At 37.8% G+C, this 15171-nt stretch overlaps 1 protein-coding gene across 1 annotated transcript in view; it reads left to right on the plus strand.

The window, feature by feature from the left end:
* The first annotated feature begins 5020 nt into the window (after positions 1-5020).
* rasa1 (RAS p21 protein activator 1) overlaps positions 5021-15171 on the plus strand; it is a 29056-nt gene continuing 18905 nt past the window's right edge. The window contains exon 1 of the mRNA XM_005803512.3: positions 5021-6198. Coding sequence (XP_005803569.2) covers positions 5705-6198 — 494 coding nt within the window. The 5' untranslated portion in view covers positions 5021-5704. The remainder of the gene's footprint in view (positions 6199-15171) is intronic.

Here is a 15171-nt window from a genome sequence, read left to right on the forward strand (position 1 = left end):
TTGCATCGAAGTTGATGCCAAATTTGTAGAGATCCTAATACACAGAGAGTCTCTTATTCTTTAGCTATGTCTGTCAGAAATGTGACTGCAGGGGCCATGTGCTCCCTATCCACCCCCTCCTTCCTAACCACCGCCCAGACCATATGTGCACATGAGAGGCAGCTGCGAACTCAACCACTTGACAGCAAGTTTGTTTTTTCTGATCAGCCTTTATCTGGTGGCTACTGTGGGTGATATTCAATTCCATTTTTTCCGTTATGCCAATTCATGACATATATTATCTCACAACAAGATGCACAGGTTAAAGTCAGTTTAAATGAATGCAATTCATTTAAATAGAATTTAGACATAGAGTCAGATTTTGATCAAATGTTGTACGACATAGTTCAGTTCGAGTTACATTACAATTTATTGCAGTATTGCAAATTCTGTTGTTTGTGTGATGTGATTAGGTAAAAAAGTTATTCATCTGAGGAAGCCCAGTAAAATAGACCAAACTGTTGACTTTTTAGTAATACCTCATCCTGAGCAAACTTTTGGGGACAGTGGGAAGGATCCACTCCATTTGAACTGGAATAAATTTGCTGCAGAACCAAGCTCAGTGTGTGAAAGAATTACTGACTAATGGGTGGGGATTGAAAGAACCAGAAAGAAAAACGCAGAGGCTCTGGTCTAGGTGTCATATTTAGAGGGTGGGGGGGTAAAAATATATAGAGTTAATGGCAGTCGCTCTGCCATTATCCAGTGAAGGAGCTTGCCTAAAAACAAAAGCGCTAATCTATAAGTACTGTGTAAATAAGACCTTGTTTGTAGTAATGTCTTCCAAATAAGTAAATACATGTGTCATCACGACATAACTAGCTCTCTGATTTGTTATAGAGTACCATCTATCTCCTTTGACAGTTGTACCAAAGTCAGCCATTCAGCTCATCAATATTCAACAGCATAGGAAGTCTAATGCAGTGCAGGGTAAGTCTGCAGATGAGTTTAAATGCAGGAGGATACAACATTTGCAGACAGACGTTTAGACTCTTTCACAAACACCACATATGTATTTCGTAAAAGTTAACTGTGCAGATAAACACACGCATGCCATATCTGCAAAGTGAGACATGAACCCGTTGCTTCCTTTATCTCAATGCATTTGGCTCAAAAGGGGAACTGAAGTTAATGAAAGCAAACCAGTGGTAACTGAAATCAACTAAAAATATGTTCATTTTACAGCCTGACTATGTAGAAACTTAAAAATTGGTCCAAGCAAAGTTAGAACAACTGAAGGTGAATAGAGGATAAATAATACAAAATTCTCCCAAGCTTTTACATTAAAATATGCAATGTTTTTATTGAGTGTTTGCTTGCAGAGTTACAGGCAGCAGCAACGATCAAAATCAAATATAATGTGGAGTAAACCACACAGATTAATAGCAAAGCCAATAGTAAAACAGCATGTGCACACTTAAGTGTTGTTTTTTTTCAAATGCCTACTTAAAGTTTAATTTTCTGTTTTGCATATAAGATTAAACTGAGCATCTGGACAGCATTGGCCATGGCATGGGAAGGCTTCATAAATGCAATGAAAGTAACGCCTAGAAACCATCCTCCAACCCGAGGGTAAGTTTGCTCACGCTATCCATCCATGTGCCACTCACTCCTCGCTTTTTCTTATTTTTTTTTAAACTTTTATAGTGATCCAGTGAATTATTCACACAGGACCTGAGGTGACTACAAGTATCCTGATTAAAAGGGCTTGAGTGGGAATTGAAGTGGGCTTGTGCACTGAACCCATCGCTTTGAACACACGTTTATGACCCCATGTGTTCACGGGAGTGCTTCACCTCGCACACTTTGTGCTTTTGGAATTAAATGAGACGGCAAGGGGTGATGACTTTGGAAGGTGTCAAGAGTATTAAAAAGATGATAAAATTGCTTTTCCGACTGGATCATGTGTGAACAGTATGACGGCGGGAGATTAGGTAAGGAAGATGCACACGCGAGCTAAACAGAAACTTTAGCTCTCGTGACATGAGACACCTTAACCACACAGGATGAACGAAGAGTCACACAAAACTGAACTATGCAGCAGCCTGACCACTTTGTCATAAGTGGTAATGAACACTTTAGAACAACGAGATACATATATAGTTTGTTTCCTAAAAGAAAATGATCTTAAAATGGATTACTACTGACTCTTATGACTCCAACGTGTAAGCAAAAAGGTAAATAGAAAATTGATTGGTACATTTCTGAATGAACAGAAATGAGGACAATGAATGTGAAGGAGCGCCATCAGCCAACACACAGTTATGCTCCCCTGGTGCTCACATCAGTACCCATCCTCACATCCCACAGTGAGGTTATGGGGAAACAGAGCAGAACAGCACTGCTGCCCCGTACTGGTTCATACACACCCCCGCCCCTCAGCCCAGGCCATCTGTCAGTGCTAGCAGCATTCTCTCGTTCTGCAACACACACAAAGAGAAGGAAAGAGGAAGTCAAATACATGGAGGTGTTGCCAAAAGCACATAAAACCAGTTAACACTTTCTGACACGGATTAAACTCTTCAACTGCCCTTAATGCCTACGCAGTCCCCTTTGTTGCACTTCCTCTGTTAAATGGTACAGTGTTGACTGGGTATGGATGTGGTAAAGAATATACAAGCAGGTACAATGTTGATCTTTTCATATTATCTGTTTGCTGAGGAACAGCAATTAGCTGCTTCCGGTCTGCAATCTCATTACACTCAGTTAGGGAGGATCCATGAGACCCAGTTGTGCTTCCATGCAGGGAAGGATGATGATCACAATCCTACTGACAAAAACACCAGATAAGGTCAGCTGAGGACTGGGAACTACTGGACCTAAAGGCAATGAAGCTTAAATATTGCATTTGGAGTATACGGCAACCGCATCATAATGAAAACAAATCGTTTTATTGTAATACTTTAAAAGAGCATACTCAAGTATATGGTACAATAACTGGATGTGTCAAAAGATATGATAATAATATGTCAAGCCAGTGCTTTAGATCTTACACATCACTGACCTTCTGTGTCACTGGATTTAAGGGAGGCTTTAGCAGAGAACATGGGCATTATCTCCCCAAGCAGAGATGTTAAGGAGTGCTCTCCTCAAATTTCTCTGTGCTCACTAACCAAGAATAATTATTTTGAGAGTGCCATAAAAATAGGGAGGATCATAAAAAATAGCAGAGAATGTCATTCACTCTCTAGACTGTAAAACTGTAGTTTAAAAATAGACAAAGACACCAGAAAGGTTCACAATCTGAGGAAACTTTGCCAAAGGGAAGATTTAAGCAAGCGTTCAGAGAAGAAGTGACATCAAAATATCCTTTTTGCAGTACAACTTATTCAGGAATGGATGAGTGTGGAGGTGGATCAGGAAACGCCGCTGCCTGGAGGGCATGCCTTGAAACGGAACAACATTGACCCAAAGCTCATTTAAAGAAAATGACAAATGACCTTTCTAGTCTGTACAAAAATAATGTTTCAAATTGATATTAAAAACTGTTATCCGATACTTTCGATAGCACCTCAATAAATCAGAAAATGATCGAACATATCAGTAACTCGATGCACTGAATAAAACGTGTCATATAGATTTATCACACACTGATTGATATTTTCCGGCTTTTATTTCTGTTCTTTACAATAAAAATGCACCACTGAATATTTGAAAATTACATCAGACCAATAATAAAAGAGACACACAGAAAAGTGAGCTTAAAGAATTATATGTTCAACATGATCTTAAAGGTTGGTATTTCCAAAAGGTATTTTTATTCTGATCATAGAACCTCATTGGAATGTACATTCCAATTTAGTTTAGTTTTAGAGCAAGGTGTTGTTCTAAAAGCTACAATATATTTATGACTGGAATGAGCTTTCAAGATAAGAGATGACTTAATTTCTTGTCACACAAAATTAAAATTAACTCAAAAGGCAAAAGAATAACTGATGATTTCAGGATTCTGGGAGTAAAATAGGCATTAAATGACATCAAAAAATGCCATTTAATTTCTTACCCCATGTCTGAACTTTTTGTCTTCACTATTAGATCAAATCAAAAGAAATTCTAAAAATCATTTTGAAGTCAGATACCAACCTATGGAGACTAGTAACTATAGTTCTAGGACCTTTGCTATTTTGTCCTACTTTGTCTCAATAGAACCACAAATCTCAGTGTTTTTATGAGGATTGTATGTAAGGAAGTAACACAACCTGTAATGCATAACTGTAAAGTGGAAGGAAAAATACATCTCATTAGTATGCTAAATCAGAGTAACAAGGTAGGCAAGCGTAAGCCTTAGCTTCAGCCTATTCCTTTTTATTATCGGGTTCCAAAGGGGTATTTTGTATTTCTTTTCTTTGTGAAATGTGAATTTACCAAAATGAAGTGAAAGTAAAAATATAGTAACTCTCATCTAATATTAACTCTGCCTGCATCTTTGGGATCATGGTCCTGCCCCAGTTCTTTTGCAGCTTTTTTCAGGTTTTCCTCCACCACTAACCTATTTCTTCCAATCAGCTCTGGCCACTTTCTCTTTCCCAGATGAATAAAAAGCATCCCCGCAGCATGATGCTGCCTCACCATACTTCACTTTGGGAATCTGTGTTGACATTAGTGCCAAATATTAGTTTTCCACCATAGCATTTTGCCTGTGGACTATGGAGGAATTTTTCTGCCATAGTGGACCAGGTTCAAATTTGATCTCATCTGACCAGAATGACTTATCATTTTCTATCCAATTCACTATTCAATTTTGCTACTACACCAATGTGCTTACCAAGCCAAGGTTCAAAAATATATATCAAAATAATTTTTGCATGCCAGGACACCAGTTTTGTTACAGTGATCTCTTTCAACACCATAACAATGACATAGTTTAAGATCATACCATAACCCTGAGGTATTTGACGAAACTACACCGATTGAAGATGAAATGGATTAAAGTTTCTACGCTCGGGGTTCACTTAGCTGTGTCTGCTTTGTGATTGAAGAAGAGAGGCAGAGGGAGGGGAGAGAAAAAGCAGCAGAGCAGCAGCGGGCAACAAGCCACCAGCCCTGAAACCCAGAAATAACAGCGTACTTAGCGGGAATGATCAAGAAAGCATAACTTTTGCACAAAAGAATTCATTTTTTCCTAGCCTAAAACGACATATAATTCAGAGAATTGGGCGACAAGGATTGGCCGTTTTCGGTTTTTATTTTAAGGCACCGAACTAAGAACGAAAGAAAGCAACAACACTGGAAAAAAAAGACGGGGATTACACACAACAGTGACAATAAAACAGTCCTGGAGAAGTGGTCCGCCTGGTCTAAGGGTGAGGTCCGAATTAAAAACTGAAAAAAAATTGGAAAACAGGTAATTTTCTGAGCATATTGTGCGTGGTTTATTTCCAAGTACCGTTTCTGTGTGAACTTTAAACTCAGGAAACAATGAAGACCTAGTCAGCAAGAACTCATCAAGTGTCTCGACGCTGCTAGCGTTAGCGAGCGAAGGGGCTGTAAAGCTAAGGGAGCTAAGTTAGCTGTTGGCTAACGCTAGCTTGCTAGCTAAACGTGTTTTTTTCTGAAACTTTTTGTGTTGTTTCCACGAAGCCCAAACACTGAAGGATTATTCTGAGGACAGAGGGGAAGGGCAGGTTCCCTTCTGGACTTTTCCCCCTCTGCGTACTTTTCCAACATGATGGCTACAGAGGTCAGCAGTGAGGATGCGGGTTCGGTCACGACAGAAACAAGGGTGGCAAGCGGAGGAGGAGGCCCGGAGACGGCCCCTTTTCCCTGCTATCCTAAGCCGAACAGAGTGCGAGTCGCCGATCTGGGACAAGAACCGACCCAAACCACCCGCCAACATTCAAACACTTCTCCGGACTCGCTTCCCGACACGAGTATCTATCCGGTGCCTGGTGGGGATATAACGGGATCAGTGCTCTCCCCAGCTGGGAGTGGTGGTCAGGCAGTTTTCCAAGGAGCCAACTCAGGGACAAGGGGCGGCATGTGCAACTCTCCCACCTCGGAGAGTCCAACCAGTCGGAGTTCACCCACATCTACAGGCCCGGATGGCTCTACGAGCTTCCCACCTCTGCCACCTGCGCCCCCCATGGATGAAAGCGACCTGCCGGATTGGGGGGATGAGGAAGATTTGGTGTTTCCCCTCTCTGCACCTCCCACAAACCAGTAAGTACAACACCAGTTCAAAACGACGCGCTGTTCTTTGACACCAAGGAATTGTAATTTCACCAACAGCAAGCAAAACGTTTTTTTTCTTTCTTTTTTTTGGTGCTGTCTTCCTTTCTACTGTTACATACTTGTCCCAGTCTACTAATAATTCAGTTGCAACTATTTTAAAAGTCTCCAAACATTGCTTCGGCTAATGTGGAAGTTGATATTCGGTATCCCAGTATCTATAATCCCCGATTCACAGTTTCCTGGAGTGCTGCGTGTCATTTGCATGTTTGGGATGTTTTTATCCCTCTGGTTGAAAATTAAATTTCAGAAGAGGTTCTGGCAGGCAGAAATTATTTTTAATAGTGCAGCTGAACGTCATTGTCTATAAATATACCCTGACTTGCTGGTGAAGTGCTCCTTTGAATGATACACGTAGCTAGGTTTTACACTTAATAATTGCATTTTTGTTCTAAATACTGATGGGTATGAATTAATGGAGAGTGTCTATGAAATGTCCCATGGCAAACCACTCTTTTTCCAAGATAGTTGAGTATGAAAAGACCACAAAGATAAAAATACAAATTGATGAGCATGTTTATGGCGTGAGATACATAGTCTATCACTGTTTCATAAGTTTGACATCAAGGGTTTTGTTGAACTTATTTTTTGTCTCTAGCTCACAGTGGAACTGTAATGTTCTCAAGCATCAGACCTGAGTGAAAGTTTGGAGTTCCTGTGCATGCTTCTTCAGATTTATGTGCTATCTTCTAAAAGCAGTGCTTTGAAACACTAACTTTCTGCATGTATGCAGGTTTAAAACAGTGCTGCATTTGTTCAGGACCCTTGCCAACCTGGACATTTTCTACACGCGACAGAACACTCCTTGTTTTTAAACCTCCAATTCAAATGAGGCTAACACATCATATTACTATATTTCTGTCAAAATGATCAGCTATGTGTTATGAAGGGCGTCGTTTGAATTCGAACGGTTCCGATTCCTCGTTTCGATTCTGATTCCTAACCATTCTCGATTACTTTTCTATTTAGAGACAGGGTTAAAAAAAATCAACATGGTATAATTAGGCTAGATAACCAGGTGTTTCAGGATAAAATAGTCTAAACATCTGAATTAATGTTAACTGTATGAGCTTTTTACCTCATAACTTTACCATGAGTTTTTTGACAGAACTACTTCAGGCTAATTTGTCAACATCATTCACATGTACTTGAATGCAAATGTTATGAATCTTTTCACAGAGGCACACTTTGCAAGAGAACTTTATTTTTTAAAAGCTGATGAAAACACATTTACACCAGTTGCATTAACTAAATAATCTTCACTTTTGGTGGGTTTTTTAAATGGTGAAGGAAAACAGGAATGTGATGACACAATCTCTGTTTGGCTTGTTGAATATAAAGCAAACTGAATTAAGATCAGATACAATTGAATATGTCATATCATTTAAAAAATGTATGGCTATAAATTGATTATTAAGAGATTTTGTTTTTGAGTCGGTCAAAATGATGGACATCAAAAAAGTCTGACTTACTTGTATCAGTATCTGATGCTGCAGGTTGTTGATCTCCCAGGTTGTTGAGAGAACCCGGAGCAGAAAATCAAACAAACAAAAAACATCAGTCCAGGTCAGCATGAGGTATGAAATCATAAACTGAGCAGAGTTGGGCAGTTCGGTGACTGATCTGTAGAAGGTGTTGAACTGTGTTTTTTGTGGAAGTGGACGGAAAAAAATAAATCTTTTTCTGCTGAAGTACATCTACTACTCTGCTAAATAATATCTGGGCTACAGTTTTTTGTTTACAACCAGCTATTGCCTGAACAATTCTGGGTCCAGCTCCGCACATGGTGACACCTACAACATGGTGTCAGCAGAGGAGAAATGTAAATTATGACTAAACAGTTTAAATCCTACGGTTATCAGGTTGTAATTTACCAAGCGTCCAGGCACAACAACTGGCCTCTGTTATTGTACTGTAACATACCTGTCTGCCACACCTTAACATCCTGAGCCTTTGTGTGTGTTTGCTTAAAGCCAAGTGTTTTTGTTTAGGCCTCCAGCTATCCAATATTTCAGTAACTCGGTACTCTACTGCGTAATCCATTAATGAATTAATTGGATTTACATGTGCTATACTGGCGGTTTTTCAGGAAGGTCCCTACATTTAAAGCTGCCCCTTCCTTTTGTTCTGTCATGTGTTTTTATGGACGTGCGTCAGTCCACCACAAAGGATCAATTCAATCATTCATTAAATATTCATTAGAAATCCTTTTTAGAAGATTTTATTTCAGTAATATAAGGTAATTATTCAGTTATTCACCTTGATCTTTCATATTTTTGCCCAGAGATTCGTCAGGAGCTTTTTAGCAACTGGTTACAGGTGAAGTCTGCAATAGGTGTGTAATGGAGGTGAAGAAAAACCTGAAACACCGCATTTGGCACAACTGTATGTCCTTTTATAAGTGTCAGCATTGTTAAAAAGAGACAGCAATTTCCTCTCCAAGCCTGTTTCAAATCAGTGCATAAAGACACTGGCTCAAAGCCAGCACATTATGTTGTAGGCATTGTTAAATACATCAGTGTGTTTGTATGAAATTGTTTTGCTGTGGTAAGGTATGGCAGCTTTTAAGGTGGAGTATATTCACTTTTCTTTTCCTTGATCTAAACCCAACCCTTTGTTCAGTTCTGTCCTTTCCTCGTCTCATCCTCTTCTGTTAGTCACATATAAAGTAAACATTAGCAGTATTTGTTTTTTTTTTAAAAAACCAGTATCTGATCAGATGCATATTATTTTTTCTCCATTCATCAAAGATGCCATAGAAAAGTGGTACAACACTAGTTGTAGTTTCATTGAGAAAACGTTGAAGCAATAGATTTTTTTTTAGTTCAAATCTCTGATGCTTTCACAAATCCTGTTGGTGAAAGTACAACGTGTCAAAAAAAAAATTGCTTTTGTTGTTTTTAGTGCACCCTCCGATGCTCAGCTACTGGTCTGTAACATAACATTAACAGCTCTAATTGTAGTGCCAGCTGCCACCGAAACAGGTGACTGCTTTGTGAGAGCTATAATTAGCAAGCAAAAGAGAAATGCAAATAATTATTTGACACTGACAGTTTAATAGTTTGTCAAAGCTATTGTTACAACAACTCTCCTCCATTTCCATACCATGAAGGTAACTCACTTATCAACCCTACACTGTACTGTACATATGAAGTGTGTGAACTTACAGCTGAGTACTTGCCTGACAAGTTTTGTCTTTGGCATTTGAAAAAACGCTGCGAGATGAATAGCAAAAACGGAACTTGTGACGTCTCTACTGAATGGTCACCCTCGTTACACTGCTTTGTTGTAAAAATAACCACCTGGAGACTTCACATTTTCTCTATATGGCATATTGTGACCTGTAAATGTATATCTCATAATTTTTAGGTCTTTGAGGTCTGACCTGAAAATTTGGATTTTTACCAAATTCCAAATCTTTTCTAGTAACTGTATAGCAAATATGCTGAAAGTTATTTGATAGATGTAGTACTTTTGAACTAAGCAGGAAATGAAGAATGACTGACCTGATCAATAATTTAAAGAAATATATAAATTATAAATGCTCTGATACCCCAGTCAGATTGAGATTGGACTCTGAGAGCCTATTTTAAGCTACAAAATAGATTAATTATGTTCTGATTAGGAAAGTTCTTACTCCACTAAATTAGGAGTGAGCAATTATCAGTAAAATTAGCATATTATGTGTTTAAGTTGCTCAGAATGTAAAAAGTTCACAAATAATTCTGAAGTATCCATCACAACTTTTCTTTTTTTTTTTTTAGAAAAAATAAAACATGAAAAATAAAACAAAGTTAGTGTTTAATCCTTGCACCAAAGATGATTCATGCAAAAAGAGTCAAGTTTAAGTGTGATTAGTCTTAACAAAAAAACTTTCTTGTCCCCAATGAGAATTTCCCGGACTATAGGTCGCTCCAGAATATAAAATGATGCGACTTGTATAAGAAAGGGGGAAAAAAAAACTAGTTGTACTGGACTGTAAGTCGCAGAACCAGTCAAATTATGAAAAAAGTACAACTTATAGTCTGGAAAATATAATTGGGAAACAATTTTAAATGAAAAAAGCAACAAAACTTTTTCATGTACTACTTTTTATTTGTAGTATAGTACTAATTGTACAATGATCAGCTATACTTGGGAATATTGCTTTACTGCTTTACTTAGAGCAGTGATCTAAGTAAAGGGTTTGACTTAAGAAATGCCATGAATATATTACTTTGGAACTTGTCAGTTCTATTTACGTTTCACCCATATCGCTCTCATGTTTCTTCCATTCCATCAACACCTTGTCCTGTCAAGCCTGCGTCATGGCCTCTGTCACGGCTGAAGTATTTAAAACTGTTTTAAACACATAGCCAACATTTATTGGATGAATGACGCCAACCTTGTCACTGCAAGACGTCTGAGCATACTTAAAATTACTTTTATTATTCTACAGTTACAGCAGGATAAAGCTAAACAATAGTTTCGCATGTCTGCATCACTATGCAGATGGTGTGCTACACAGAATGAACAAAATATATTTTTGAATTGCATTTGAATTGCAGTTTGCCACTCCTGGCACAGATGTGTCCAAGAAGAATGAGGTAAATGTTGGTTATCAAATTGTAATATTTAACAACAATATCTCTATTATCGGTAGGTTTGGGCATCAAGTCTCGAGAATCAATTGGAACCATTAATAACATTTCAATTCGCCCAGAATCATTCAGATTTTTAAATTTAGATTTACAGGTTTGATTCCTGGTCCAATATTTTCTTATTGTTTTGTATGTTTATCTTTCATGCTTTCTTTTTTTTTTAGTGCACTCTTCTGTCTGGAATACAGATTTATTAATTTGATTAGAAAAGATTGATTGAATTTATATTTTAGAGTAGGTATGGGATATTTATTAAGTAGTTGGAAATAGTACTGCGGAAAAATTGACCTTCATAAAATGTAACCTGTGACAAGGTTGGGCAACCTGTGCCCAACACCATGAGTTTCTGTCACCTTTAGAAACATGCAGGCCTGTGCCTCAGATTAAACTAACAACTCTTTGGGAAATGAGTGGTTGATTTTGAGTTTCCACGAAGATTAGAGGAGATCTTAAGCCATGAAGTGGTTCCCTGATTAGATGGTGGGATTGTAAAACCAGCAGCTGTGTTAATGAGTTTACCTGATTTACTGGTTGAATGAGGAATATTGCTGCAACCGTATTAATTTAATATCAACACTGTTTTATTTACCTATGTGGGGCTAATAGACGCAATCTGTAAGGCAGGCACGTTGTTACTATTCAGATCATATTCTCTTAAAAAAGGTGTTTTCCTCCTTGGAAAAGTAACAAAAGGACTATATTAGTGAGCCTTTTTCAGTCATTACACAAGTATTTGGCTGGTGAGCTCAGCAAACAGTTTATAAAATTACTTCTACAGACCTTCGGAAGCACTTTAAGCAGTTTATGCGTTGATGAAGACATTTCCCACAATCTCAAAGCTAATGCAGAAAATGTAGTTTCTTAGATGGGGACGCTGACATTTCCAAGTAATTTAACTGTGTATATAAATCTATGCATTAATTGGGGCTGTCAAAATTAACACATTAATCCTGCGAAAACTCATATTGCTTTTATCGCTGTTGATTTTCGTAATGCGTAATCAACACACAGGCTTCTGTACTTTTTGGATGACGTATGCACTGCAGTTTGAACAATATTTTCTTTCAGCATTTAACTTAATGTAAATAAGTTCTCTAGTTCTGCTTTGAGGCCTTATGGTTTTAATAAGCTCTTAGTGAATCTTCCTCAGGAAAACAAAACTTGCCACGACTATAGAGTCACTTTACTCTGTAGAGTCAGACCTTTTTGTTGTTTGGAGGGGTTTGCGGCAAACTTGAAAACGGCACAAGAATAAGTCTTATTCTAACTTATTCTTGTCCATTGTTATATTTTATGCATGGTACTTGTTTTAATCCCACTTAAAATCTGTTTCCTTTAATTTTTCTCCATGTTTGTAAAACGTAGGTACCTTGTGCAGGGAGTATATGCATAACAGTACTTGTGACAATTTTCTTTTTTGAGAATGTGGCACCTTAAAATTCACTGTATTTCCTTTGTTTCTGTTGTGATGTAGGTTCTACATTTTATTCATATTAGTCTTAAAAAAGGTCTTAAAATTCCTTTATTGGTAAACCTACAGAAACCTTGTTAGAGCTGGTTTGTCAGGTCTGCTGACTGAAAAACCACTCCAAGTTTTCCAAATTGGTTTTGCACCAACAAGGCAAAGTCTGTGGTCTGAATGCATTTCTATTTTGTTATACAATATTGTATCCTCATGTGTCATTCACACTACCACCATGCTTTTTTTCTACATCATCCTGTTGTTAAGACTTAATGGTAATGCTACAATATTGCTGGAAAATTCAGATGTTAAATAACTGCAGTACTTTGTACTACAGTTACCACCTGTATTGGACCGTTGCAGCCTTTGTTAATGTTCTGCAATGAGATTGTACAATTGCCTTGTTATTTATACCGTTCACACAAATACTAAAGCTTGATATTACATGATGAAAGAATTAGTTTTTTTAGGAGAAAAGAATAGCAAAAGTTGGAAGAAAATTGATTCATAAAACAACTTCAGAAAAAAGTGAAGCACTGAGTCAGTAAAGCACGATGAAGAGAAACTGCTAACTCGCTTCATGAGGGAAGCTGTTTCTTTCTGCACCGAACTTAAAAGTGTAGAAGTGTTGAGGCCAAAATAATTCTTATCACTGGAATACCTAGAGCTAATTTTTCATTCAGTCAGTAAGGTTTTCTGATTTTAAAAAATAACAGTCATTTTTTAAATAACAAACATGCATGAAGACAGGGTAACAAGTTTGGAAAACATTTACATCTTACAGTGAAGCTTATTATCTCTGATTTAATGGTGTTATTTCAGGCAAACTGACTAACAGCAGGAAACCTAACATGTTGGGTTTCTGTCCATCCTCGTCTGTCTCACTAGTTGGCTAGCACTGACGCAGATCACTGCTTCGGACACATAGAAGGCTCTTGCACTCATCAGTTGGACGTCTGGCACTTGTCCTGTCATCGTCTTGGCTTGCACAAAGTAAACAGCTATGATGGTTCATCATGCATCATGGGTGTTTTACTGATCATGTGGTTTAAGATTTCCTCATCCGACAGCAGCCTCATTACAGAATAAAAGACCAGTAGATCAATGCAATTCTGATGATTTAAGTAAAAAAAAAATCTGAAAAGTGTAACGGTACATTACAAAAAAAAAAAAAGCAGTAGTTGTCATCAATCATCTCCTGCTTTGTTTTATCTGTTGTGCAAACATGAATGGACAACATAAACATAACTTTATGATCATAGTTGAGAGAATTTTAGGCTGGCTAGAGAGTTCATAAACCTAAACAGTGTTTGCATCAAAAAGACTTTCATTCATTCATTTGCCAAGTGAGCGTCTGGAGAAAGACTAAAACCACTTTGAAACACTTCAGATGGACAAACCTCTGACTTTGTGTGTCAATGTTAATGTAGACGTTTGTGTCAGTGTGTTAAAATTTTCATAGGCTGCCCCTAAATGGGTATTTCTACATCTGTCTGTTAACATATGCCACTCCTATCCTTGCGTCCCTGTGGTAGAGAAACCAATAGGCAGCATGCTCAGGATGTGTGCTTTTGAGAGAGAAAAGAGGAGCGAGTCGGAGGAAGAGAAATCATTGCAGGATTAAGTGGAGCAAAGACCAGAAGGCTACAGCACCAGTGTCTTTCTTTAAACCAGCTATTAAAATGATAAGAACGAGACGCATCGTTACTAAACTAGTTGATCAGACTAATTAATCAAGTAAATCCACGTGAGCCCGTTTTGGTCTTTGTGTCTTCCTGTTTAATTATTCTCCACGGATGTTGCTCGTTGAACCTGGCTTCGAGAGATGACTGTGTCAGGGCTCCAACTGGGAGAAGCCCTAATGCCTTTATTGGATTTAAAAATGTTTTTGGTCGTCTTTCCACATTGGAGCTTGCACTTTTTACCAGGCCAGCAGCGCTATTTGTGGAGTCGATGCACCTTGTGAGAGTACGGGACACAGGAGGGAGATGCAGCAGAGGGTGAACTCGGCGTAAGTAAGGCTTCTACTCAGCCTTAAACTTTCTTTTTAATCCCCAACATTCATTTATAGGATCAGGTAGAGACGGCATTTTGAGAAAACTTTACATTTTCTCAGGATGTTTTGAGTTAATAATTGTAGTGATGATAAAAACGTATTAAACAGTTTGTTGGCTCTAAATCCCTCACAGCAGAGCTTCAGAACAACAGAAACACTGCTCCGAATATGAAACTTTAAGAAGTGTATGTCATCAATACATATGGATTCAGGATTGCATCTGTTGAATTAAACTCTATTGTTGTGGGTTTTTCTATTATTTAAAAAAATAAGACATTTTGAATACCTCACAGAACCACCAATGGGATAGATTTTTCCGAACTGAAAAAGAAGAAATCCAAATCATGCGGTCAGGTTTATGGATCAGAAACAAATTAGAAATTGTTATTTTTAGTAGATGAATAATTGTTTTAACCAACTTTTTTTAATTGTATTGATAAACCTTATGATTGCTTCTCCTTAGCAGGGTTTCACAACATGTTGTGAATATATCATCACAGTATCAGTGACAGCATTATTAGAAGAACAAAGAATTGCATGTATTGCAATAAATCTGATTATATAAATGTCATTGTGCTCACTAACTGGGGTTGGTGAGTGCAATAAACCCAAAGTAGAACAGCATTATTTCAAGTAATACCATCATCGTAGTGTGGATTGACATCACATAATGTATATTTTTCTCATCTCGTGCAGCCCAAATTCCTTTGTCACAATATTTTGTTTTATGAATTGACTCTTAATGC

The sequence above is a fragment of the Xiphophorus maculatus genome, chromosome 12 (genome assembly GCF_002775205.1).
Source record: "Xiphophorus maculatus strain JP 163 A chromosome 12, X_maculatus-5.0-male, whole genome shotgun sequence".
NCBI lineage: Eukaryota > Metazoa > Chordata > Actinopteri > Cyprinodontiformes > Poeciliidae > Xiphophorus > Xiphophorus maculatus.